Source organism: Pyrus communis, chromosome 10, assembly GCF_963583255.1.
Source record: "Pyrus communis chromosome 10, drPyrComm1.1, whole genome shotgun sequence".
NCBI lineage: Eukaryota > Viridiplantae > Streptophyta > Magnoliopsida > Rosales > Rosaceae > Pyrus > Pyrus communis.
The window spans coordinates 985,408-1,012,019 of record NC_084812.1 but is presented as its reverse complement, the minus strand read 5'-3'; the positions used below and the strand labels follow the sequence as shown (position 1 = coordinate 1,012,019).

The 26,612-nt window shown below is 37.3% G+C and overlaps 3 protein-coding genes and 1 pseudogene across 3 annotated transcripts; 2 read left to right on the top strand and 2 right to left on the bottom strand.

Annotated features, from left to right (window-relative positions):
• Window positions 1-1,211: 1,211 nt before the first annotated feature.
• Window positions 1,212-3,808, bottom strand: LOC137746872 (uncharacterized). Its single transcript, XM_068486890.1, has 7 exons — window positions 3,572-3,808; window positions 3,248-3,429; window positions 2,849-3,133; window positions 2,700-2,758; window positions 2,570-2,606; window positions 2,026-2,320; window positions 1,212-1,568 (listed from the first exon to the last, which is right to left on the bottom strand). Exons 1-7 carry the CDS (start codon window positions 3,806-3,808, stop codon window positions 1,212-1,214), a joined length of 1,452 nt encoding a protein of 483 aa, XP_068342991.1.
• Window positions 3,809-4,455: 647 nt separating this feature from the next.
• Window positions 4,456-7,915, bottom strand: LOC137747310 (uncharacterized). Its single transcript, XM_068487401.1, has 9 exons — window positions 7,671-7,915; window positions 7,371-7,558; window positions 6,439-6,620; window positions 6,035-6,319; window positions 5,899-5,957; window positions 5,772-5,808; window positions 5,594-5,665; window positions 5,124-5,448; window positions 4,456-5,024 (listed from the first exon to the last, which is right to left on the bottom strand). The coding sequence occupies exons 1-9, from the start codon at window positions 7,771-7,773 to the stop codon at window positions 4,647-4,649; spliced, it is 1,629 nt and encodes a 542-aa protein (XP_068343502.1). The 5' UTR covers window positions 7,774-7,915; the 3' UTR covers window positions 4,456-4,646.
• Window positions 7,916-12,966: 5,051 nt separating this feature from the next.
• LOC137746740 (protein CHLORORESPIRATORY REDUCTION 6, chloroplastic-like) lies at window positions 12,967-24,532 on the top strand. Its single transcript, XM_068486750.1, has 5 exons — window positions 12,967-13,180; window positions 13,627-13,761; window positions 13,867-13,965; window positions 24,061-24,164; window positions 24,326-24,532. Exons 1-5 carry the CDS (start codon window positions 12,967-12,969, stop codon window positions 24,530-24,532), a joined length of 759 nt encoding a protein of 252 aa, XP_068342851.1.
• Window positions 16,452-18,687, top strand: LOC137746744 (pentatricopeptide repeat-containing protein At5g06540-like; annotated as a pseudogene).
• Window positions 24,533-26,612: the final 2,080 nt, after the last annotated feature.

Sequence of the window (26,612 nt, the reverse complement as noted above, 5' to 3'; positions counted from 1 at the left end):
GGGCATGCTAACAGCTCTATGCCATCACCGGAGCTTTGAGTTTCGGGTTGGAAAGTAAGTAGGGAGCGTGCATTCCGGTTTCTGTTGCTTGGTGAAGAGACGAAGAAGCCATTGTCACAAAAACTAGTACTACTTTACTTCTTGTTCTTCTTCCCCAAAATAATGTGTTCATTTGTAAAAAGTTTACGTCGGTGTGGCCTTAATCTACACATGTCACAATCCGTGGACTTGGGAAATCTGCATTCTGCAGAAATCCCATGACCAAAAACATGTGTCTCAATCAATCCTTGGAGAAATTTTTCCAAGTGCCGGGAACACCATGACACATGGTGTTCCCTCACACATTAGGATTTGACATCTTGAATATCCTTCAATTTTATATTTCAATAAATAAATAAAACTAAATCCTAATGGGTGAGGGAACACCATGTGTCATGGTGTTCTCGGCACTTGGAAAAATTTCTCCAATCCTTGGACTTGGGACCAAATCCCTCTCTCTCTCTCTCTCTCTCTCTCTCTCTCTCTCTAATTGTGACATTGGAGGATCTCTGCATTGTCACTTAGTACTACAATCTAGTGGTATTCCTCTTTACTTGTAAATGAGAGGTCTTAGGTTCAATTATCGCTAAAGGCAAATTTGAACCATATTATTACTAGCTCATTGTGAGGTTAAGCACATCTCCTTCATCTTAATGTAATTAATATCGTTTGTTAAAAAAAAAAAAAAAAAAAATCTATACATTGTGCCGCAGCAATTAATATGAAAACTTTGATGGTAATAAGATGGAGACCATATATTACATAGAAAATGATTTATGAACTTCCGCACTCTTCTCTTGCACTTTATGTCTTTTTCTAGCCGTTGAATTAAATAGATTAAAGAAAAATTCGAGGGACATAAACACAGAAAGAACCAGAGGATGATATGCAAAAATCATTTTCATAAGTGCATATTTGAACCTAAAAAGTTCTTTTAGCTTTTAATCCATCACCTTTAGATTATAAGTTCATATATCCCATTTCTCTTCTAAAAATGACTACTGCATGATACAATAATCAAATCTTAAGATAATTACAAAAAACAGAACTTAAGATAAAATCACTCAAATCTACTTGCAAAAACGAAGATAAAACAGATTTAGAAAACTAATTAGATGCTTTATTACATACAAAAATCTTTAAAATAAACACCCTCCTTGTCTTGGAATTCCCTATATGGCTCTCTCCAGAAAGCAGTTTTCGATATAAAGACGACGCCTTCGTTCCCTCGCGTAGATAACCCAGAAGATCATTGAAAGCACCAGAGCTGCGGACATCATTGCCAAACCAATGTAAATCCAGCTGCTGTGTTTTTCCAAACCATGACACTTCCCACTGCTTATGTCTCTGAATGCATCCCTAACAGATCTGCAGGATTGCAGATTCGTCAAGAATTTATCGTAACCGTAGAGTACGTAGCTCAGATTTGCTGTAATTTCCATTTGTCCGTACAATGTGGGAGTCAGCCAGCTGCCCGGTTTTGTACAAGTACCAGCCTTTGAAACCTCACACACATATTTCTTCCACACCTGCTCAGAAAAAAAATGCCGGTCTTAGGGTATATGCAGATAGCACAAATTTTTCAAGAAAACACTTTTAGGAGAAGCAAGTTCTTTTTCAGAATGCACTTGGAAGTGCTTCCTAAAGGTATGTTCAAACAACACTTCCAAGTTCTTTTACAACCCTAGAACATTTCAACTCTTTTTTGCCAAACATTGTCTGAAGAGCTAGTCTTGTTTGGAAGTCCTTTTAAATGGTTAAAAGTTCTTATGAATGATCAAAAGAACTTTAATCTAGTGCTTCTGGATTTGAAAAGCACATGAAAGTAGTTTCTAACATATGCACTTGCAAGTGTTTTTTTTTAAGCAAGCACTTAAAAATTTTTATTAAAAATTCGACATGCTTCTATAGATGCGCCTGCAGTGAAAACACTTATGAGTAGAAGATGCAGGCTTCAATTTTAGATACTTATATAATTTGTGTTACCTGCGTGGCATTTTGCAGTGGCACTTCACCGGAGATACAATGTCGGTCGACGAGATTTGAATGGAAAGGGTTGCAAAGAAGAGGTACTGGTCTGTCTGACTGATTATCGACATTCGAAGCATTGGTTATGACATGGTTAACCACAGTAACAAGCTGGAAGGTTGCATCCTTGGTGCGCAACGCAGCCTCCTGGGCAGTAGCATTGTCCACACATGGGAGTATATCGTCAAATGCAGTATGAGGTTCAGGGTTCTGAACCCATTCATCCATGGCGACACATGCGTCTCCAACCGCACTATGCAACATAGGAAAAGAAGTCACATGGAGGACAAGCTGAAAATTAACTTCTAAACTAGAAATGCTTCCTACAAAAGCAGTGACAAACTGTACTTGTGGAGGACAACAAATGCACCGCACAATATGAACGCTAACGTGACAAGAATCCACCCGACAATCACCAAGCTGCACACAAATGAAATGTTTAAGGACTTTCTTGTCGAGCAAGCAAATAAAGAGCAAAGATTTCATGGTTTTTATCACTTACATGTGTACACCAACTTGCTTCCCTAGGATCGAAAATACTGCAACAAGTAGTACAACGTGATTAATTGCCAATTAATACTCGAGTTCTCGAAATTAATTCCTCCCAAATTGAAAGAAAATAAAAGACTTACAAATTCCAAGCAAGGCCAGAAAGATCATAGCTGCAACAAGGTTAATGAGAAGGATCCTCCTGCAAAACATTGTAGCAAATACATATGTTATATAATCCAAACAATTGTCCGATTAATTTCAAGAGCTTGTAGAATATATATCTATTTACATGGTATTCAAGCTATCTTTTATAGTCTTTAAATTCTTTTTTGTTCTATCAGAAAGTTTAGCTGCAGAAGCGTCAATTTTTGTTACGATATTGTCAATTTTCTTCTGGACATCTGCTGGCAGAAACACAGCATCAACTCCAATCCGCTTAGCTGCACTGAGATTATATGACACATTCCTGAGCTTTGCAGAATTTGTATTTGCCTGACTAACAACATGGTTCAGCGCATCGGTTGAACTTCCCTGGAACTTTCCTTGACCGGAGAACAGAACAATGAATCCAATGCTGGAATAGACGGTGCAAACGGTAAACAAAATCATCAGTTCATACAAATCATAGGCAAAAATTGTCCGTGCACGTTAGATGTGTGTGCGCTCACGCGTAAGGAGAGAGACATACATTGCGGCAAGGGTGAAGAAAACGAGGAAGATGGGAGAGAGAGCATAAGCTCTTCTAGAATAACCGTAAGGCTCTTTAGGGCGACAGAAGTTGCAGATACAGGTTAGGCACAAGCTTATCGCGAATATCTTGAACCATACGACAGCAATGGCAAGGAAGGGCGTCGCGGTATAGTTAACAGACTGCATCATAAATTCGTAATCAATTTGCAAAAATATTCATTACGCAACATGATCAACACAATGTCCCAAACAAGTACATATGAATAGTCATTCATAAGTTTTCATAGAAACCGAAATAATAAGAAGTACAAAGAAAACTCACAGCCCAGTAATGCTCATTGCTGATGTTCCAGCCACCTGTGTATCTCTTAAATCCGTCACGAGGGTCTTTCCGGCGTGTCCTCTCCCTAGACAATATTGTCAGAGGTGCGTTTCGGGGAGTTTTTTCTTCTGCTAGAGACCTTCTTGTGCCCCAAGTCACCACCACCCCACCATGCTCTCTCTGATCACCACCCTCCCCTACAATGCCAACACGAGCACAAACCGTAAACAAACACATTAAAGATCAAAATATAACACAAAAGGAAGCATTTTAGGCAACGAAAAGAGACTAAAGCAGCTGCGATACAGCACCTGTTGTTTGCAAAGTGTCAGAGTTTCCGAAACCGAAAGAAATGAAGAAGGAAAGGGAGAGAAAAAGAAGAAACGTTTTTGATGTGAAGCATAACATTTTTTACCACTCAGAGAAATGGATGGAGAAAATACAACTGATCAGTTGAAGTGAATTTGATGGAACCCAGATAGCAAATATTGAAGATGCCTTTTTTGTACAGTTCTACTTGGATAAGATCCCTTCAACGATCCTAAGATTTCAACTGCATTTTTGTACTCCACCCACCACTACTTCCACTACTTACTGAGTTTAACCGCAACATGGAGAGAGAGAGAGAGAGAGAGAGAGAGAGAGAGACTTTTGTTTAATGATATGTGTTGAATTATCTGCACTCTCCACAAAAAGAGTTTAATTGCACGGATATTTAGGATTTTGTTTGGTTTTAATTTGACCATGGTCAATGAGAGTATATATAAGAACGTGTGGTGCTGACAAAAAGCGCGCATGCAAAGATGCTAGTATATTTGGTTCGCGGCAGTTAGATTGTAAAGGGCATTGTTTATCTGGACTTCTAAAATGTAATAGAACTAGTGTAATAGAATGACAGCTCCGAAATATTACTGCTTTGTCTAATGGAGTTTCTGAGGAAGCACAAATGAGTACTGCATAGTAATAAAACCAAACCACAATGTACAAAAGAACTCCGAAGGTAAAATCACTCGAATGTACATGGACGAAAACATATTTTTACCCAAGTACGATGCCCACTTATACATGGAAACCTTTAAGCACCCTTGTCTTCGAATTCCTCGGCGGCTTTAGCAGATGCAAACTTTTTAGTGTACACTCGATGCCTTCGCTCCCTTGCATAGATCACCCAGAAGATCAGTGACAACATCACGGCTGCAGATACCATTACTAAGCCAATGTAGATCCACTCACTATGTTTTCGCAGACTAGGACAATTGTTTTTACTTATGTCGGTGAACGTAACCCTAACAAATGTGCAGTCTTGCAGATCAACCAGGAATGGACCGTAACGATACAGACCATAACTCACGTTTCTTGCAGCTTCCATTTGGCTATAGATGATTGGATTCAACCGGCCAACTGTCCTACAGATACCAGTTGCAGAAGCCTCGCAGACATAACGCTTCCATACCTGCTTGAAACAAAAAATGCAAATCTTAGTAGTTTTTACCGAACTAACAGAAAGATGTAGGAAATGTTTATATCAACTTCGATGCTTCATTTATATTACCTGGGTGGCATTTTTCAGTTCCACCTCACCAGGGGCACACTGTCGATCAGAGAGGTCAGAATTGAAAGGGTTGCAAAGAACAGGTAGTCGTGGGCCAGACTGATTAAAATATACAGGTCCGGCAATAGGTGGATAATTAACGTTTGAGACATTGTTGATGACACGATTAACCACAGTAACAAGTTGGTGGGTTACATCCTTGGCCTGTATCGCAGTCTGTTGGGCAGTAGCATTGTCCACACATGGGAGGATATCATCCAATGCAGTGTGAGATGTGGGATTCTGGACCCACTCATCCATGGAAACGCATGAATCTGCAACCACACTATATACATAGGACGAGAAGTTAAGAGGAACAGAAGACAGATTAGAAAACAACACAACAGAACAGTCATCAGCTAGACCCAATGACACGAACATAGGTGCGACTTAGAAAGTATATGATGTGATCATAGCCAAATAGTACTTACTTATGGAGAAGGAGAAATACACCGCATAATATGAATGTACCCGCAACAAGAACCCACCCAACAATCACCAAACTGCATAAAAGAGGTAAGTGGATGTGAACAAATGTTTGAGGACTAGGATACAAATGCTTCCAAAATTTGAAGATGTTAAAATAAAAAGGAAACAGCTTTCACTTACAAGTATACAAGGGCTTGCCACCCGAAAATGGAGAATACTGCAAGTAGTAAAAAGAAGAAAAATATAAGAATAATAGTCAAATCTTCAAAATCTGTGCCTCTAATCAAAGGAAAGTGAAAAGACTAACCAAATCCAAGGAAGGCCAAAAAGAGCATAACAGCAGCAACAATAATGAGAGCCAGTCCCCTGCAATATATAGCGAGAGACAAATATTACACACAGCATTGTGAGCACAAGTTCCAGAACTTTTAGAACATACTTACACGCTATCCAAGACATCTTGTATACTCTTAGAATTCTTTTCACTTTTATCATCAAGTGTACTGGAAGCAGAGTCGAGCTTTGTCATAATATTGTCAATGTTACTCTGAACGTTGGAAGGCAGAAATACAGAGTGAACCCCAATCCGCTTAGCTGCACCAAGATAACCTGACAAATTCCTGAGGCTTTCAACAGTCTTATCAGCTTGACTCACAACATAATCCAACGTCTTTGTTGTGCTGCTGTGGAACTTTCCCTGACCAGTGTACAGAACAATGCATCCAACACTATGGACCAAGATAAAAATTAAAGGATGTCATCAGTTCACAAAAAAATATAGTACTTGTCCATTGGTATCAAATATAGTTACTATGAACTGTGGAGAGAGGGAGGGAGAGAGACTTGCATTGCCGCAAGGGTGAACAAAATAAGTAGGATGAGGGAGAGAGCATAGCATGTTCTAGAATAACCATAAGGCTCCCGTGGACAACAGCAGTAACAGAGACAGATAAGGGACAAGCTCAGCCCAAAAATCACAAACCAGACAGCAGCAATGGCAAAGAAGGGAACCGCAGTGAAACCAACAGACTGCATAAAAAATTAATAACCAATGTTACCATACCGTTCAGATACGTATTAAATATACATTCCAATCTCCAAACAAAGTCCAAAAGAAAAAAAAAAAAAAAAAAAAAAAGGATTTGAAAATCAACGAAAAGATATGATATCATAATTAGTCAATGGATAACATTCTTGGAAGCATTCAAAGCCTGCATAAAGACAGGATACCGCACAAAAATAATTTATTCATGAACAACATCATGACAGAGTTCAAGACCTGCATCTTTGAAGTATAAAGACATGGTCTTTCTTTGTAAGCATAAAAATCAATGGAAAGACAATTAGATACCAAATTAGTTTTAAACAAAACCACAATGTAAGTTAAAAATTAAAAAATAATGTTGTGATTGCATTAATCTGCAGAAAAAATATGCTACAATTCATAGTTGGGGTGCAGAGAGGGGTATGGTTCATCGTTTGATTCTAAGTGCGAGGAACATGAGCTCGGGTGCCTCCGGCCCTCCAAGGACTTTCAGCTGAGGAAAAATTCATACCCCAGCAGATATAGAATGGCATTTGCTTGGAAAGTCCAAGTCTTCATCCAATTAAGTTCTTAAGGAACATTTAGTATAATTCAATCATCCATCACAGCAGCAAAACACCCCCAAAACAACAGAATTATACCATAGCTCATAAATTCAGAAAAACCCAAATCACAAAAATAACAAAAAAACAGCCAAATTATAAAACTTAATCAAAAGAGTTGCGAGAACTCACAGCCCAGTAATGCTCATTGCTGATATTCCACCCACCGTTGTATTTATTAAAACTATCAAGTGGGTCCCTCCTGCGCGTCCTCTCCTCAGCCAACAGCAGAGACGAGTTCTGGGCAGTTCCGCTTGCAAGCGACCTCCTTGTTTCCCATACTACCGACCCACCAGCATCATCATCCCCTCTCCCACCACCTGAAACAATCACAAGAGTAACCCCAAATTCAAGATTCAAAATCCCATTTCCTCAAAGAACAAAAGAAAAAAAAAAAAAAAAAAAAAAACTGTTTCAGAAACCCCACTCTACCTGTGTGGGAAATGTGAGAGCTTGCTGAAGTGAAAGCAACGAGGAGGCAAAAACTGAGAAAAAAGAGCAAACTTTTTGGTGGGTTCGATCTAAAACCAGGCATTTTGAATTGGGTTTTTGAGTTTTTAGATTGCAGACGAAGAAATTTCCAGAAGGATAGAGGAAACGTTTCGGAAATTATCAGAGGAAAGCCGCGTCCATTTGCTTATATCCGTTTGCTTAACGAGAGAGAGAGAGAGAGAGAGAGAGAGTGAGAGATATATGTGTATATATATGTATATGATAATTTACTACTGTTTTTCTTTCAAGCTGTGTTCTTGTGGTCCTTTCGATTTCCACGGACAGCAACGGGCACTGACTCGCAAAAATGAACTCTGTCGGTGTTTTTATCATGACGAAAATGCCCCTTTTATATTTTTCTCTGTTTCTCATTTAGATTTTAATTATTTTATGTAGAAAGAATATTTTTTAGAATTACTTTTGTTTGCTTTGTTTTTGGGAATAAATGTTGCGAATAACAGTGTATTTGAAATATTTAAACGTTGCGAATAAGTACGGTACGTCACATGTTATTATATAATTAAAAAGATATTTGTAAAAAAATATATATTTTTTTAATTGTATAATGACATGTAATGGACCATCTATGCTCTGAGCAAAATTAATTACTTAGGTTTTCAAATATAAAATTGGACATAAACACTATCATTTAAAAGCAAATCTTGTTTTATAAGTGACAAGACTCACAACCACCCTCTCTTTTGACAAAAAAAAAAAACACTATCAAAATTAATTACTCAGGTTTTCAATTGTATAATGACATGTAATGTACCGTCTATGCTCTGAACTCAATAAAAAATTTCTCGTAAAATAACAAAATTAATTACTCAGGTTTTCAAATGTAAAATTGGACATAAACACTATCATTTAAAAGCAAATCTTGTTTTATAAGTGACAAGACTCACAACCACCTCTCTTTTGACAAAAAAAAAAAAAAAAAAACTTTATTTTGTAAAAAAAAAAAAAAGGATCTGCTTTATTTTAAGAATTTTTTTTTTACCTTTTCTTAATATACCAATTATAATGTGTGTGTTTTGGTAAATGTATGATTTATTGGAAAAAAAAAATTCAATATGTGAAAACACGATCTCGTACATCAAGTGTAATAATATAATTCGTTAGAAACTTGAAAAAAAATTATGACACTTGATATATCTGGCAGTGTTCCTAACATACTGAGAATGTTCCTAACATACTGAGAATCTTCTATTTATTGTAGCTCAAAATATCTAATTAATTACTGCTTCAGTAGGTGGCCAATGTTTCTGATAAAACAGCAGTCCTGATATATTGATTAGAGAAGAAGAAAATGGATAAAGGTAAAGAAAATTTGCTCAAATTAGTGGAGCGTGACGTGTGTTTGCCTTATTGAAGTTCAAGAAATTTTGTACGAAGCAGGAGTTTGTAGCTCAGTTGTTAGGAATATTTATTATTGAGCTAAGGTTTCGAGTTCAATTTCTCATCCTTCGATATTGCTTTTATAGTAAAAATAATTTTCCCTATAATACTAAGAGGATTGTATTCAATTAGGATTATGTGAGATTTTAAAGGAGTTTGAAAATTAATGGGTATTCAATTAAGATTTTAATTGAATCAGTCAGATGCAGATTGTATTCAATTTATATTTATAAAGAGTCATTCAAAGTCTGGTGATATTCAACCATATTCTTAGGTTGACTTTCCAAATCTGTGAGTATTTTAAAAGTCATGGAATTTATTGGATTCAATAAATTTATCGATTTTGATGTATTCTAAAGCGTGAGGTATAAATATCAATGGCCCTCATAAATCAGGCACCCTCCTCCATATTTCAACTTGATTTCTCCTTCAAACCCGACCACAGAATACGAACAGCTTCTTCAAAAACCTTTCTCTCGGTAATACACACAATATGCTATGTATTTTTCTCAATGATTCATTATGAGTATGAAAATTTTGATTACATAATTTTTCTTTTTATTTCTGGGATTATATAACTTGCAAAACAAGGACTCGACAATTTTATCAATCATGTCTTGGAATATAGGTTTTACATGATTTTTCATCTAGTTTGTCAAATTTTAACAATGATTCATAATCCTTTTGGATTAATGTGTGTTTGCTTAAAAATTAATGTCAGTGCTAGCTTCGTCTAATTTCGAAATGGGAGATTTACCTCAAGGAAGGGGCAAACAGTATAACCAATGGTCCTCCATAGAAAGCAAAACTTCGTTAGAACTAATGGTTGATGCTGCCAAGCGAGGATGGCGTGATGCTAATGGTTCGTTTAGCAAGCAATTAGTAGAAACGATGATATTTCCTGTTCTTAATGAAAAACTTTGGTGCAACAAAAATTATAGTCAATATACGAGTCGGCTGAGATGGATGAAGCAACGATATCAACAGAATTCTAAATTTTTGGCAGACCCAGATGACAAAGTCTCAAGGTATATTGTGTTTTTTTTTGCTTGGTTTGGATAGTTACAGCTCAAAGAAAAGAAAAATAAAAAGTGAATAATTTGAGAGGCAAAAGTTTAGCCGACGATATAATATGTGCAAGAATTGAATGTGTGGCTTGCATTCCAATAAGTTCAATAAAAATTTTACTCTTATCCAAAAAAAAAAAAAAAAAATTGCCCAATGAGTCTATTAGACTTCATAAAAATCTATTGAACTTCACGACGGAATTCATATCAAATCTTTTTACAATGCACCGAATTCTATGTGAATCAATTAAAATCCATGAAATTCATGGAAGTCAATAATTACATTAAACTCTATCAGATTCTTAGTTGAATACACCCTCCTAAGTAGTTAGTCAAGTTATTCAAAGTCTGAATCTTTCTACGTATTATTAGAAATTATTGAATATAATGGTTCTTTATAGCAAATGAAGAGGGTATAATTGCTATTAAACTTGAATGTGGACCATCACAAACACATGATAATTATATTTGAACAGTTCAAAAAAATTAGAGCCTTAAATTAACCAAATATTAAAAAATAAAAGAGGAAGAAAACTCGAAAACGTGATTGGAGTGATATATATATATATATAATTGTTATTGACATTTTAAAATTTTCATTTTACATTCAAAACTTTCTATATTTGAAAAAAAAAATACAGCTATGAGGAGTATAAAATGAGATTTTTGAAACACGAATAACACTTCCCTAGATATATATATATATAGAAATGTTTGATGTGTTTGTTAAATTAAGAACAAGAATGAAACAAAAACTACGCAAACATTCAAGGAATCAATATTTTTCGGATCTCGCGGTTCAGAGCTGATGACATAATAAATTGAACAACTCCTTTTAAATTTTACAACTCCTAATTATTCATCTTACTGGCGCATCTCATAAACATCACGGGCTCATATTTCTCTCTCAATTTTTTTAAACAAACAAATTATGTTCTCCGTCACTTCCGTCCGTAAAATTAGAGATAATTTGAATTAACATTCAAGACGTATGAATTGTGTGGTGGTGAATATATATAGTTATTTGTTTTCTTCGATGAATTGGGGCCATTTATTTTTGTGGTCGAGTCCATAGTGGTCGAATTGGGTTACAGCCAAAATCTTATCAATAAGATCATTTGGCAACTTTAAGATGAAATCTCTGTCTTTTTTATTCCAAATCGATATCATATCTTACTTTGATTCACGGAAAAAGAAAATAACTAAACTTGAGTGTAAAGCATCTTATTCAGTATTATGACTAATTGATTTAACTTGCGTTTACACTAGTACACTATCTGATCTAAATCATGTGTGTGTGTGTTAACGTATGATTACTATCATTAAGAGAAATTTAGTAGCAAAACAAAAATTCTTAAAAGGAGACGAGTTAGAGGATTTGCCACAAGAATCCACTTTTCGGTAGCCGAGAAAACTCACAGAGACTTCATCATGACAGTTCACTTTTTAAGCTGTCAGTAAGATTCACAGAGACATTTCAACCTACCGTTGATCACAATCGCTTGATCACCGCGTGATGATTACTTAGCAACAAAAGTTGAATATTATGAAATAATTTGAACAGTTGTTTTGAATAATTTTTGTGCATATAATATAGTTTTGGGTGCTTTTTGTGTAAATGGCATGCATAATAATATAAAGTTTATGAGTGTGAGGTGTTGGAAACACACTGCATCATCACGACACACGTTTTCCTTTGAAATCGTCAACCTTATGTTGACATGCCAAAATTAATATACATGTAACATGCCAGCTATAGAGTTCTAAGGATTTATTTAATAATATTAAAACTAAGATGTTCATAACACGAAATTGAATTATATTTTCTGTTGGCCAAACAAAACTAAAAAGTAATATCTCAATTCTTATTTTCATGTGGATGGATTGACAATATGCATCATTCCATGTGGTTGGCACTTTTAATGGTGGTGGCAGGCTGTAGTTTGTACACAAGAACGTTATGTCGCAATTGGGAAACTTAGAAACATGTATGGGTTTGTTTAAAAGCCCTTTAAAATAATTAAAAGCATTTATAAGTAAAATGTTTTGGGGTTTCAAAAACATTTTAAGTGCTTCATGCAAGAAGCACAAGTTAAACACTTCAAGTGTTTTTTTTTTTTTTTTCAGGACTCACTTGCATTTTTATTAAGAATTAATTCTAAAAATATTTTCACCATAAACACTTTTAGTTATTTTAAAAACACTTTTAAACAAGCCATTAGGCTTTTAGGGTTTCTATTTTTAATTTTATTTTGTATCAAGCGACTTTGAAGTTGGTATAAGCTAAAAATGAAAGTAGGCAAATCACAGGTATGCATCTCACAACTCGTGCAACGGTTAAATTTAAACTTTGAATGTCGGTTTATACTAAAAGAATGGTCCACATTATTAGCTCCTCATTATAGAGAGATTTTTAAGTGTGCCTCGGAACGCGGACACATACATTATATGTCGTTATCTAAATGGATGGACACTTGAAAAAAAATAAAAAACTTCTTTTACTTATATAATAACATATAATATATCATTCCGTGTTTTAGACACATAAAAAATTATCTTCTCATTATGGGGCTCAAAAACACCAACCACCCTACATAATGAACTTTAAAATGGCCCAACCCAAGAAATGCATAGATAGTGGGCAAACTTGAAATAGATCTGTGATGCATGGAATAAAAAACCCACAAGGGGATATGAGCACTCAAAACATAAGGCCACAAGAAACTGTATTGTCTGAGACCATATCAGTTCGCACACTGCAGTCTGCAGCAATGACTGCATTCTTCCAAACTCTGCTTCCCAGTTGTTCTTCGAGACAGACCATAATAGCCTCTCCTATTCCATGGGTTCCCCTCAAACCAATCTCAGATTCCATGGCCTCTTTGGCCATTTCACAGTTAAACAGGCAGCAGGGACAGACGGCAGTATCAGTTGCCTTCAACCCATCTAGGAATTTTGACATCTCTTCATATGATGAAGAAGAAGGTATGACCTTTCCTTAATTTGGTTTCTCCGGTTAATGTTTCTGTCCCTTCATCTTTTGTAGTAATTTTTATTTCATGCTAACAATCACATACTCTTTTAGACGAGTAAATTTTCAATGTGGTTGTTGCACTGCTACATATTATAACACGTGTATCTATTTATTAATATGACGATTTAGCGCAAATGAGGGACAAGAATGTGACGAACTACTAATCCAATGATCAAGAATCCATTTATATCTCATCTTACGCATTAGTATTGTAACTACACCTCGGAAACACACTATTTTTGTCGTTCCCACTCATATTTAACATGTAAACTAGTAGCACAAAGGGACGGTGCGACCATCACACTCAAAATTTAGGTGCTTTAATAAGATATAGAAGACACAATATTGGATATGAAAACTTGGTTAAATCTGGCTCTAAAATGTTTGTCATTGGCAGACACATCTAGCAAAGTTGAACCTCCAATGCCATCAAGTGAAGGCCGTTTCGAAATAGTTATTGACAATGATATAATTCGAGGTCTTGATTTATCTCCATTTCATACTGCAACTAGGATTACCACTCCTTCATCAGGTAATTTCATTAACGAGTTAAGCATTAGCTTAACAAAGTTAAACTTCATGATTGACTTTTATGCAAACCCTAATGGAGTTTTACTGCTAATGTTGTTGTAATTAGCCACGCCAAAAGAGTTTCTTGAACGCACAATTGGTTTTACCATCAACTACACGGGAGAAGATCCACGTGATCCTCGAGAACTATCCATAATTTTTTTAAGTTGAAAAGTAGAAGAAAAAAAATGAAAACTAACAGTGGGGTCTCCCAAAGAGATTTGTAGGTGTCCAAAATCTTGGAACTGTGCTAAATTAATTTTAGGAAACATGTTATGCAAGTAAAATGACTCTAACTTTGGCTTATAACGAATATTGTAAAAGTTCTCAACATCAGTTAGAGAAATATGGGTTATAAATCATAGTTTTTGTGAAAATTTGAAATTTTTAGCTTTAGGAAATATTTGCGTCGGAGTTAAGGAAAATATTGGAAGACCTTTGGACTTGATACCGTCTATTAGGTCCTGAAACTATTTTTTATTAATTTTTAAAGATGAAAATATGAAAGTATCTTTAAATTTAGGTTTTAAATCGTTAATTTCAAGTGTTTAAATATTAATTATAATAGATTTAGCATGGGAAAATATATTTTGAAGAGCATGAATATGATAGTTTGTAGTTATGGTAAGAGAAATAAAATAAAAAAATAAAAAGGAAAATTTTGAAAATAGGGCGATCGGTATGAATGTAGCGACTTTATTTCATTGTAATTGCTAGAACGCTAGCGATTTAAAGAAGAAAATCGCTACCAAGATAGCAACTCCTTTCAAAGATGATCGGTATAAAAGTACCGATCGTAACATTTTTTCCCCTCCTTTTTCTTTTGCTTTTTCCATTGAATTTCTTTTTCTTCCTGCGTTACTTTATTTAGATTCAAATACCTTTTATATTTATATCCTTATTTTCAAATTTTTTGACATGGTTATAAGAAAATTTTCACCAAAAATACATTTTGTAGAACATGAAGATGATAGTTTCGTGTTGTAGTATGGGCAAGACGAAAATTTAACAAAAATAAAAAAATAAAACTTAAAATAAATAAAATTAATGGTTTAAAAGCAGTCCAAACTCACGCCCATGCCCGAACTTATGCCCACTAGAAAGCTCAAGGCGTAGTAAAAGCAGTGAAGGCCCATGAGGTTTAGTGTTTAGGGGCACGTGAATAGTAACACCCTGAGTTCAAGTGTTTAGGGGTGTGTTAATAATAACACCCTGAGTTCGGCGCATTTTATTGCCCGACGCACTTGAATTTTTTTCCTTCACCACAACACAGCGGAGAAATGTTTTTTGTCCCTTAAATAGAGGTTACTCTGTTACAACTTATGACTTTAGTGTGAATCCTATCATGGTTGATAATGACTTATAATATGCCTACCCTAGGCAACAAAGCTTTGTCTGGCCAACTATGATTGACATTGAGATTAAAACGAAACCATACCCCTATTGATAATGACCTATAAATGCCCTCTTCTGACACAGATGCTTCATGCATGCAACAACGGTTGACCCTTGGAATTAAAACTAAACACACCCCCTATAAATGCCTTACCCTTGGCACCTATGTTTCGTACGACGGACCATGGTTGACACGTGATATTAAAACTAAACCATACCCCATATAAACGCCCTACCCTTGACACAATTTGTTTGTATCGGCAACAATAGTTGACCCGTGAGATTAAAACTAAACCTTATCCTGTATGGATAGTGGCTTATATATGCTTCACCCTGACACCATTCTTTGTGCGGGCAACAATGTGCCTGGGGCTGCATCGTTTTGCATGCATCAATTCGCTTCATTTTGCATGCACCGGCCCGTCTCATTTTTCGTGCGCCTTGCCGAGCTCGTTTTGCATGCCAATTTTGTTCGTGTGTTGAGATTGCCTTGTTTTGCATGTTGCAATTTTCGTGCGCTGGGCCTACCTCGTTTTACATGTTTTCTTACTGTTGTATGAAATTGAACTGAAATAATAACTAAATGTATGAAATTGAAATGTTTTAAAAATGTTGTATGGGATTGAAATTGAACCCAAACTTGAAGGGCTAAAATGTAATTTGATTTAAAAAACTTCTATTATTAACAATTTAAAAATAATTTTGAAATATACTTTGACTTTTTTTTTTGAACAAACGAAATTTCTACATTAAGGGGAGAATGTGAGCTTAGCCTCACAATGGAGTAATAATAATGTGGTTCAAATTTGCCTTTGGAGAAAATCGAACCTAAGACTTCTTAATTACAAATGAAGACCGTGATTATTATTATTATTATTATTATTTTGAACAAATGATATTATCTACATTAAAAGGGTAGAGGAGTGGGCTAAGTCTCACAATGGGTTAGCAATGTGATTCAAATTCACTTTTGGCAAGAATCGAACTTAAGACATCTTTCTTACAAATGAAGAGTGATTATTATTATTTTTTTAACAAACGATATTATCTACATTAAGGAGATGAGAGTGGACTAGCAATAATGTGGTTCAAATTCACCATTGACGAGAATTGAACTTAAAACTTATCACTTACTAGTGAAGAAGATTACCACTAAACCGTATTACTAAATCCAAGTTTGAACCAAGTTGTAATTGTAAACACCCCTTATCTCCAGACTCTTCTTAGGACCGCCCAAAGGGTAACCCGCCAATTCATATGATTCAGAAAACCGTTAGAAGCAACGACCTTGTTTCCCTTCCACAAAAATGCAAAACCCTAAACCAGCTCAAGCAAATCCACGCCCACATCCTTACATGCCATCTACCTGAAAACCTGTAAACCATTGCTCCGCTCCTCTCCGCAGCAGCAACCTCCAAAGATGCTTCCTTTTTATCCTAAGCGTGCTCAATTTTCAAGCAGCACCATAACCACCGCAACATCTTCATGTACAACACCATGATCAGAGGATGTGTTCAGTCGCACTCGCTGTTCCCGCCATTTTGTACTATTTAGACGTTGAATTATGGGTTTGTTCCGAATAACTACACTTTTCCGCCGTTGATTAAAGCGTGCACGATTCTCGCACTGAATTTGAAGCTTAGTGGTTGATTAGTTCATAGTCATGTGATTCAGTTCGGGTATGGTGACGACCCTTTTGTTATTAGCTCGCTGATTGAGTTTTATGCCGTAATCTATGATATGGAAACTGCAAAGATGGTGTTTGATAAAACTCCTAACAGGGATGTGGTAGTGTGGACGGCAATGATTGACGGTTATGGGAAGACAAGGAATGTTAAGAATGCCCGAGCTTTGTTTGATGAAATGCCGGAGAGAAACACCATATCTTGGAGTGCGATGATGGCTGCGTATTCTCGGGTGAATGACTTCAGGGAGATGCTTTCTTTATTTAGGCAAATGCAAGAAGCAGGCACAAAGCCTAATGAGTCGGTTCTTGTTAGTGTTCTGACTGCCTCTGCCCATCTTGATGCGGTCACACAAGGACTGTGAGGTGCACTCCTATGCTAAAAGGTGCAATCTTGAATTGAACACGAGATTGGCCGCTGCTCTGGTTGATATGTACTCGAAATGCGGATATGTGGAAGCAGCATTACGGGTTTTTGAGGGCATTCTTAACAAGGATGCTAAAACGTGGAACGTTATGATCGCTGGAGTTGCAGTTAATGGGGATGCATTGAAATCACTTGAACTCTTCAATAAAATGGTTTTAGATAGGATACAACCCACAGAGACCACATTTGTTGCCGTTCTCTTGGCTTGCACACGTGCAAAAATGGTTGACAAGGGCCTGGAATTGTTTGATCAAATGGAGACCCTTTACGAGGTTGAACCTGGGCTTGAATATTACGCTTGCATTGTTGACCTATTGGCCAAAGCAGGCATGGTGGAGGAAGCTGAGAAATTTATAGAGGACAAGATGTGAGGGCTAGGAAGAGGGGATGCCAACGTGTGGGGAGCATTACTGGTTGCATGTAGAGTTCATGGGAATGTTGAAGTTGGTGACAGAACTTGGAAGAAGCTTGCAGATATGGGAGTAGCTGACTGTGGCATTCATGTTCTTTCGTATAACATGTACAAGGAAGCTGGCTGGGAATTGGAGGCGAAAGAGAGTCAAAAATATGATCTATGCAGCGGGAATGAAGAAGAAACCTAGTTCCAATGTGATTGTGACATCCCACATTGCCCAGGGGAATGATCCTTATATGTATATTCTCATCCCTACCTAGCACGAGGCCTTTTGGGAGCTCACTGGCTTCGGGTTCTATGGGAACTCCGAAGTTAAGTGAGTAGCGCGCGAGAGCATTCCCAGGATGGGTGACCCATCGGGGAGTTCTCGTGTGAGTTCCCATAAACAAAACCGTGAGGGCGTGGTCAGGGCCCAAAGCGGACAATATCGTGCTACGGTGGTGGAGCGGGCTCGGGAAATGATCCGTCCCGGGTTGGGATGTGACAATTTGGTATCAGAGCCTAACCCTGGTCGCGTGTGTGCCGACGAGGATGTCAGGCCCCTAAGTGGGGTGGATTGTGACATCCCACATCACATAGGGGAATGATCCTTATATGTATATTCCCATCCCTACATAGCATGAGGCCTTTTGGGAGCTCACTGGCTTCGGGTTTTATGAGAACTCCGAAGTTAAGCGAGTAGCGCGTGAGAGCATTCCCAGGATAGGTGACCCATCGGGAAGTTCTCGTGTGAGTTCCTAGAAACAAAATCGTGAGGGCGTGGTCGGGACCCAAAGCGGACAATATTGTACTACGGTGGTGGAGCCGGCCTAGGAAGTGATCCACCTCGGGCCGATATGTGACAGTGATAGAGGTAAATGGCGTGGCCGAAGAATTCTTTGTTGGTGATCTTTTTCATCCACAAGCAGAAGAAATGATTAATATGCTCAACTCCTTTTATAAAATGGTGAATTTTGAGGATATTTGAGGAGGTATCCAATTTATTTTTCATAATTTTATGTAACTATCTTATTTTATTTTTCATAATTTAATGCAACGGAGAGATGAACGAATATATTTTAGGGAACTTTAACGAAAAACTCTCGGTACTGTTCATTTTGACGAAAAACCACATTTTTACACTAAAAAGTCAATCTTGGTACTATTCACTTTACACTTTGTTTTGTCCTTATCGTTAAAACTCAAAATTTTCAAGCCGTTTTCATTAGTTTTCCTTATATTTTACCGGTTAATTGACAGGAAGTATGAAACATATTAACCTGCAATTGTTCGATTCTCGAACCTGCTTCGAAATAAGGTAAGACTTAGTTTCAATATGGTTCTCCAATTCAAAATAAAAAATGAACACAATTTAAAAAAAAAAAAAAAAATAGTGTTTGGTGCTTAGTAAGTGTTCGGGCGAAGATTTCTCCGGAGATGGCTCCTCAGCTCTTAGCATAGCTCCCCAAGGGATTGGCAATTTGGATATGTAGTCGGGTTCTTGCTTGCTGATGTACTACAATAAGAGGATAAAGTTAGTTTTGAAAGGTGCCTTTGTAGGGCCTTAGGTGTAGGCCTTGAGGCTCGCAATCAAAACTAACTGAGTGCTAGGCGTGCCATTGCTACCTCAGAATAACAGATGTAGAACAAGTGTGCTTTAGTCGATTACTTGCGCCCAAAGTTACTCGGACTTCTTGTTGTCAAAGGATTGTCGTGGATGGGTTAAGTCCACATTAAGTTCTTTTTCTTACCTTGTGACCAAGGACTTTCAGTTCATAGTCTTGTATGTTCGAGTGAGGGGAGTCCAGATCCCCTTAAGTCATCTACTCGATTCTTGATTGGTTTTAAATGAAGGCATATTCATTTAGGTGACCAGATCCAAGCACAAATGAGACTCTTAAAGTAGGAAAACAAATGGATATGACTTGAATACATGCTGGAGAATACATTAAGTAGTAGATCTATTAACTTATCAAACAAACAAAAAACATTGAGCAAGATTTCACGTTGTTGGGTAAAGTTGAACTTCTTGCAATCATTTCTCTTTTGAGTTTACAGGGTTTATATGCTAAGAATGGATGGATGGTAAACAAGTTTACACAAGGGAATTGATACTACGGGTAAACAAGTTTACACAAGGGAATCGATACTACGCCACTAGGGATAATATCAGAGCTTCTAAACTAGACAAAAGATGGCTTTTGTGGGGAATGATCTTGAAAGGATTGAGATCTGGGTTGATTACAACTTTTAGATGCAAATTTGGCTTGAAAGCAGAGTTTGTATGTTTATTTGTTTGATTGGTTGAGTGTCCTTGTGTCTGGGGCCTCTTCCTCCTTTTATAGGTAGATTAGCCCGATTTCTGTAGCTTTATTCTTGCCTGAAAGCAATTGAAAGGTAGTAAGTCATCAGCTTTTTACTTGTATTGCCACCGAAAAGTCCTTTTTGGCTGATTGTGAGTTAGTCCCCATCACTTGACACTTAAATCATAGGCATATGGCTTGTGCATTAATGGAGATGCGCCAATTTGTCTCTGGGCTTGGTGCTGGGCTTCGGGCAATTCTTCCTTTAATTAGTGTTTTTGGGCTTCCACACACTTGCAGCCCCAAAGTTCAAATATTAACCCAAACAGTAAGTGTTTAATTACGGAGGCAAAGCTAATAAAAAATGAACACAGTTTCAAAATAAGACTCAGACCAAAATAAGGTCAAACTCACAAGAAATAACAGTAAGTTCTTTGCATGCATCTAACAGTGCGTTGTAAGTATTCAGTATGCGCAAAAACAGCACTGTGGTAAAAAAACCCGTAAGATGTACGTGTTGCTTACTCGTCCGCACAACCGTAACAGAAAGGACAAGGCAATGTCCAAGTGTGAGCCTCTCCCTAGATACCACAGCATGCCGTCCCACAAGAGCACCTCTAGAATCTAGAACATAGTGCTCAGGGTGAGGCCCACCCAGGCCAGCTGGTTCTTCTCGATTAAGTTCCTATAATCAAACCCCACAAAAACTATGCTCAAAACTATATCGAACAATGCCAATCATCGTGAAATTTATACCAAAAGAACACGCGACCACTGTGACAAGTAAGAAAAAAGTTGAGAGATGCTTCCAAACCTTTATAAGAGATATCAATCTTTGTCTTAGCCCATTACTGATAAGATTTTCCAAGTATTCCTGAATGTCAGACACGAGATCAGCTTCAAGCCCCTGATCAAGCACAACAGCCTGCAAAAGCATTAGTATGAAATCACATTTAAGTAATGATCCAAACAATAAGTAAAAGGTTTTAGGATGATAAGTAGGGATAAAAGAGTGAATACCCTAAATATTGTATAGAGGGCAGTTAATAGATCTCTTCTTTCAGTGTACCAGAGCCCCGCTGCAAGACGCAAAATTTCCAGTGGTTCTCTTTCCATTATGCCCCACTCGGAATAAAAAATACAATTAAACAACCAGACAATCATGTAATACTTCCAACATGTAAACTGTAGGACAATGGACTATCATTATGAACAAAAGACAGCATAAATCTATCTCTTGATTAACAGATATGAGCAAACGGACGCAGTCTATCTCATTGAGATGGAGGTCGTCACTCAACTTCAAAGCCTACGATCCAATTCCAACATAACATCAAAACTCATATCAAATTGAGATAACATGCAAAATATAGCTCAAACTCTATCCATTCAAAAAGGAAGAAGCAGTATACATACAATCTGAACATCTTGGTCATCAAGCGAAATTGGCGGTCCATCAGGAAGCCTAACTTCTTTTGACTGAACTTGTGCCCGGTCCGAGGGTTTCGGAGGCTACAAAATGTAGTCAATACAATTCAGCAATTACAGTAAAATCCAGGAAACCATTAAGATAACAGTACTCGAAAACGAAATAAACTTTAAGCTACAATTCCAAATTCGAAACTCTCAACGTACAACTTCAATTCAAAAATACCGGATAGGAGAGGAGGGACTGGAAGGAGGATAGAGAGCTGCGAATGGCGTGAATGAGCTCCACTCTCTGAGACGGGCTCGGCGGCGACGGGCCCAGCAGGGCTGATTCGATGGTGGCGAGCAGCTGCTTCGGTAGCACCATGGTTGGTTTGTCGATTGGTAATTTCGTACTCCGAGCGACTGGTGCAGAATGTCGAAACCCTAGGAGAGAATGTTCAAAAGGCGGGACATGGGCCTGCGAGGTTTTGCAGTTTGGCAATGGAAGGGGGGGGGGGGGGGGGGGGAGGGAGGGAGAGAGAGAGGGAAAATGAAGGTTTGTGTTTTTTTTTTTTTTTGTAAACCTTGTATAAGCCCTAGCGGAGGTGACAGTGCGTGACTGATACCGTGAGTTTTTTTTATTAATTTGTGCTTTTTTTTTTCCTTCAATTTTTTTGTTCGATTTTTGCTCATGTGTCGACGCTACTATAACTCTCGAATAAAAACTTCAATTTAAATTTTAATTCAGGAATAATTTTCTTGCTCCAAATAGATTAAATTTTAGTTCAGAATAATTAAAAAATTAATTTAGGCTAATTTTTTTAAAGTAACTTTTTAAAAAAAATTTCTGTACACTATCTAAACTTAATTTTATAGACACTTTAATTTAAAAATATTTAGATTCCGATAAATATTGAAAAATCATTAAACCGAACACTTATTAACCACATATAATTAATTAGTAAATGATAATTATTAATTACTAAACCATAACTGTCACATCCCGGCCCGGGGCGGATCACTTCCCGGACCCACTCCACTACCGTAGCACGATATTGTCCGCTTTGGGCTTACCATTCCCTCACGGTTTTTGTTTTTGGGAACTCACGAGCAACTTTCCAGTGGGTAACCCATCATGGGATTGCTCTAGCCCCCTTCTTGCTTAACTTCAGAGTTCCTACGGAACCTGAAGCCAGTGAGCTCCCAAAAGGCCTCGTCCTAGGTAGGGATGGAAATATACATATAAGGATCACTCCCCTGGGCAGTGTGGGATGTCATAATCCACCCCCCTTAGGGGTCCAACGTCCTCGTCGGCACACCACGACCAGGGTTAGGCTCTGATACCAATTTGTCACATCTCAGCCCGGGCCGGATCACTTCCCGGGCCCACTCCACTACCGTAGCACGATATTGTCCGCTTTGGGCTTACCATTCCCTCACGGTTTTTGTTTTTGGGAACTCACGAGCAACTTCCCAGTGGGTAACCCATCATGGGATTGCTCTAGCCCCCTTCTCGCTTAACTTCGGAGTTCCTACGGAACCCGAAGCTAGTGAGCTCCCAAAAGGCCTCGTGCTAGGTAGGGATGAGAATATACATATAAGGATCACTCCCCTGGGCAGTGTGGGATGTCACAATAACTTTTAGCTTTAGAAAATATTTTATGCGGGAATTAACGAAAATGTTCATTAGATGTGATTTTATCCTTTATTAAGCCCCGGAACTATTTCTCGTTAATTTTTTAAAGTTGAAAAATAGAAAGAATAAAAAATGAAAACTAATAGTGAGGCCTCCCAAAGAGATTTGTAGGTGTCCAAAATCTTGGAAATACGCTAAATTAATTTTAGGAAACATGTGGTGCGAATAAAATGACTCTAACTTTGGCTTATAACGAATATTGTAAAAGTTCTCAACATCGATTAGAGAACTATGGGTTATAAATCATAGTTTTTGTGAAAATTTGAAATTTTTAGCTTTAGAAAATATTTGCATTGGAGTTAAGGAAAATATTGGAAGACCTTTGGACGTGATACCGTTTATTAGGTCCTGAAACTATTTTTTATTGATTTTTAAAGTTGAAAATATGAGAGTAACTTTAAATTTAGGTTTTAAATCGTTAATTTCAAGTGTATAAATATTAATTATAATAGATTTAGCATGAGAAAATATATTTTGAAGAACATGAATATGATAGTTTTTAGTTATGGTAAGAGAAATAAAATAAAAGAAAAAATTCGAAAAAAGTGGGATCAGTATGAAACTAGCGACCTTAAACAAGTACAATTGCTACCATACTAGCGATTAGAAACATGTATAATTGCTATTGTGCTAGCGACTCTCATCAAGGAGAATCATAGTCTAAGTACCGATCGTAACATTTTTTTCCCCCACTTTTTTCTTTTTCTTTTTCCATTGAATTTCTTTTTCTTCCTGCGTTACTTTATTTAGATTTAAATACCTTTTATATTTATATCCTTATTTTCGAATTTTTTGGCATGGATTATAAGAAAATTTTCACCAAAAATACATTTTGTAGAACATGAAGATGATAGTTTCGTGTTGTGGTATGGGCAAGACGAAAATTTAACAAAAATAAATAAATAAAACTTAAAATAAATAAAATTAATGGTTTAGACGCAGGGAGATGCAGTCCAAAAATTCACTGACATAAGGCTCTGGTTTTTGAGACGTGATGCCTCTTATCCCTGGCTGCCGGTCATCTTGGATTGGTCTGCCATGTTGGTTCCACACCAGGTAGCATAATCTAGGGAGCTTTTATTAGCGCTCTAGGCAGTGCAAATATTTTGGAGCGCTATTAATAGTTCTCTGTAATTTGTTACAATGCCATTGTGGAAAAGTCGGAGAGTGTGATGCTTATTCAATGGCCTGACTTTTGAAATCCCTCATCTTTGTAGATGAACATGAGGATGGGAGTTGTCTTCAACCCCGAGGCACTCGAGCTGTTTGTCATGCAGAAGGTTTTTGTTGTGTACGCGTGGTTGAAGCAACATGACATTCCAAAACCTAGATTGAAGACTAGTGACATGGCTAGGATGCTAGGGTTTGGAATTGGAGACGAACTTTATGACTTGATCGACAATCATCCACTGAAAACATCATAAAACAAGCCTAATGTCTCAACTTAGTGTTCCCCCAATGTCATACAGGATTGATTAAGAATGAGGCTAGGTGTTGATGCGTGTCTAGTTTACTGACACGAGGAGCTGCACATCGTATCCTTTGGCAGTGGCAGTAAACCAATATCAGAAAGAAGCTGCTGCTACGACCGATGATTTTGCTAGACCTGTTTTTCCTAACTTCAATTTTTTGTACAGGTTTGATTTACTGTACTTCTTAGAATGGTAATTTAAACAATTCTGTTTCTGTTCATCTTGTTATCGTGCATAGACATACATTTTGTACATAAAGTTCCAATCTGCACGAAAGAGAAATTTTTTTAGCATGTACATGAGATTCCTCATTGTTTTTTATGCCCGACAAAAAAATGAAAGTAAATTAAACCAGCCTGGTGAAATTGAGAAATCGCCAAATACTTCTTCAACTTCATAAAAACTTTAGTTTACGGACTTTGAATGTGCGAAAATGAGGGTAGCGTAGTACTTAAACCAGGAGATTTGCACATAGGACACACATTTTTATACCCTAGCCATTGCTTAATGCAAGAAATGTGGAAGCCTGTCCGCAGTCCAATGTTCCTAGTTCATCATCCTCTACAAAATCCTCCTGACAGATGCTGCAGAAGTGTTTCTGAGTATTTTCTTTTGTACTGCCATACCCTATACGATCTTCTAAAGCCAATAGTTCCTACAGATACCAAGAGAGATTATGACAATAGCGATACTCATCAAATCATTGTCGATCAAGATAGTTAATAAACAAAGATAGTTCCGATGTGAGAGTGTACCTCATATGACATGCTATCCACATCGAGCCACATTGCTCCGGAACGATTACGCATTTCAATCGAGAAGTGGAGAGGTCGTTGGTAAGTAGCTCCAGCGTTCTGCTCATGTACGTATTTACAAGGAAAGCAATCAATTGATCATGATACAAGGCATGTCACAGCAGATTGATTAATGGTTATGCCAGGCTTACCATAATAAAATTTACTCCGCGGCTGGCTGTTATGACAAAAAATGAAGTCGGACCTTCTAACAAGCTATCAGGTGGCCTATGCATGTATAGAGTCGACTCCATGAGAAGTTGCCTCCACAGATCAATTCGGGTCTCATTTTGGAACCTGTTATCATCAGAAGACGCAGAAACCTGACCTAATCGAAATGTATAACCTCTGCGTCTTATGTGGAGAGGCCATAAAGATCGAAAAAAAATTGGCGAAGAGGAGCGGATCCAAGAATTAATGTGGCGCAAGTTCCCGAATTGAACTCGTCATTCTGTGAACCTGGAAAATTAGTATTAGTTCTTCCAATTTGGTTAAGTATTGTATGAGATGAGTTGAGGCCTGGAGTGTTGGCAATGCAACTTGTTATGCTCCTTGTGATGGCTGCTGAAAGCGGATCAGGTGAGCTCCTTCGAACAATTAAGCCCGCAGGTTTTAAAGCTTGATGTGATCCTCGCAGCGAGGACAAAGATTTCTGGAGAAGACGCAAACAATGTGTGAAAATTGGAAGAACTTGTTAGAAAACTGTGCAACTTTGAAACCGAGGACTATTGCTTGTGTCACAAGAAATCACATCAGGAATTAAAAAAAAAAAACTCAGAAGAAGAGATAAAAAGTGCTTATTAATACTCACCCTCTCTGCAGATCCAAAATTGGCAAGTAAACCAGCATCTTCACCCGTCTTTTTACTACAGTCACGTTCTTTTGCTTTCAGACATCGACATCTTATGCGAATATAATAAATTACGCGTTGATTTCGCATACAATCAAGTATTAAGTGGATGTGAAATAATTCGAACTTAATTTTGTTCTTCTAATCAACTTACGTTGGTTCTCGAGGAGGATTAGCATGGGAACAAGTTGCATGCATCGTTAGAACGAGAGGAGATATTAACTCAAAGCATTAATCAAGCTACTACAATTAAAACATAAATATATGATTAATACTAAAGATTAGTGTAGGAAATGAGAGCCAGAGGGATTAATTAGTGAATGAAAATGAGAGAGGGGGAAATTAGGTTGTGAATTTGGGGGTGGCTTAGCGGTTATGGTGGGCGGGA

Excerpts from the sequence above, each read along its gene's own strand:
- LOC137746740 (XM_068486750.1), top strand. The coding sequence starts at position 12,967 with ATGACTGCATTCTTCCAAACTCTGCTTCCCAGTTGTTCTTCGAGACAG. Across the intron at positions 13,181-13,626 it reads TTCATATGATGAAGAAGAAG|ACACATCTAGCAAAGTTGAA; the intron begins GTATGACCTTTC and ends TGTCATTGGCAG. Across the intron at positions 13,762-13,866 it reads GATTACCACTCCTTCATCAG|CCACGCCAAAAGAGTTTCTT; the intron begins GTAATTTCATTA and ends TGTTGTAATTAG.
- LOC137746872 (XM_068486890.1), bottom strand. The coding sequence starts at position 3,808 with ATGTGTTTGTTTACGGTTTGTGCTCGTGTTGGCATTGTAGGGGAGGGT. Across the intron at positions 2,759-2,848 it reads AAAGATAGCTTGAATACCAT|GAGGATCCTTCTCATTAACC; the intron begins GTAAATAGATAT and ends AATGTTTTGCAG. Across the intron at positions 1,569-2,025 it reads CACTGCAAAATGCCACGCAG|GTGTGGAAGAAATATGTGTG; the intron begins GTAACACAAATT and ends TTTTCTGAGCAG.
- LOC137747310 (XM_068487401.1), bottom strand. The coding sequence starts at position 7,773 with ATGCCTGGTTTTAGATCGAACCCACCAAAAAGTTTGCTCTTTTTTCTC. Across the intron at positions 5,809-5,898 it reads TTTGGCCTTCCTTGGATTTG|TATTCTCCATTTTCGGGTGG; the intron begins GTTAGTCTTTTC and ends TACTACTTGCAG. Across the intron at positions 5,449-5,593 it reads GTATTTCTCCTTCTCCATAA|TGTGGTTGCAGATTCATGCG; the intron begins GTAAGTACTATT and ends CTATGTATATAG.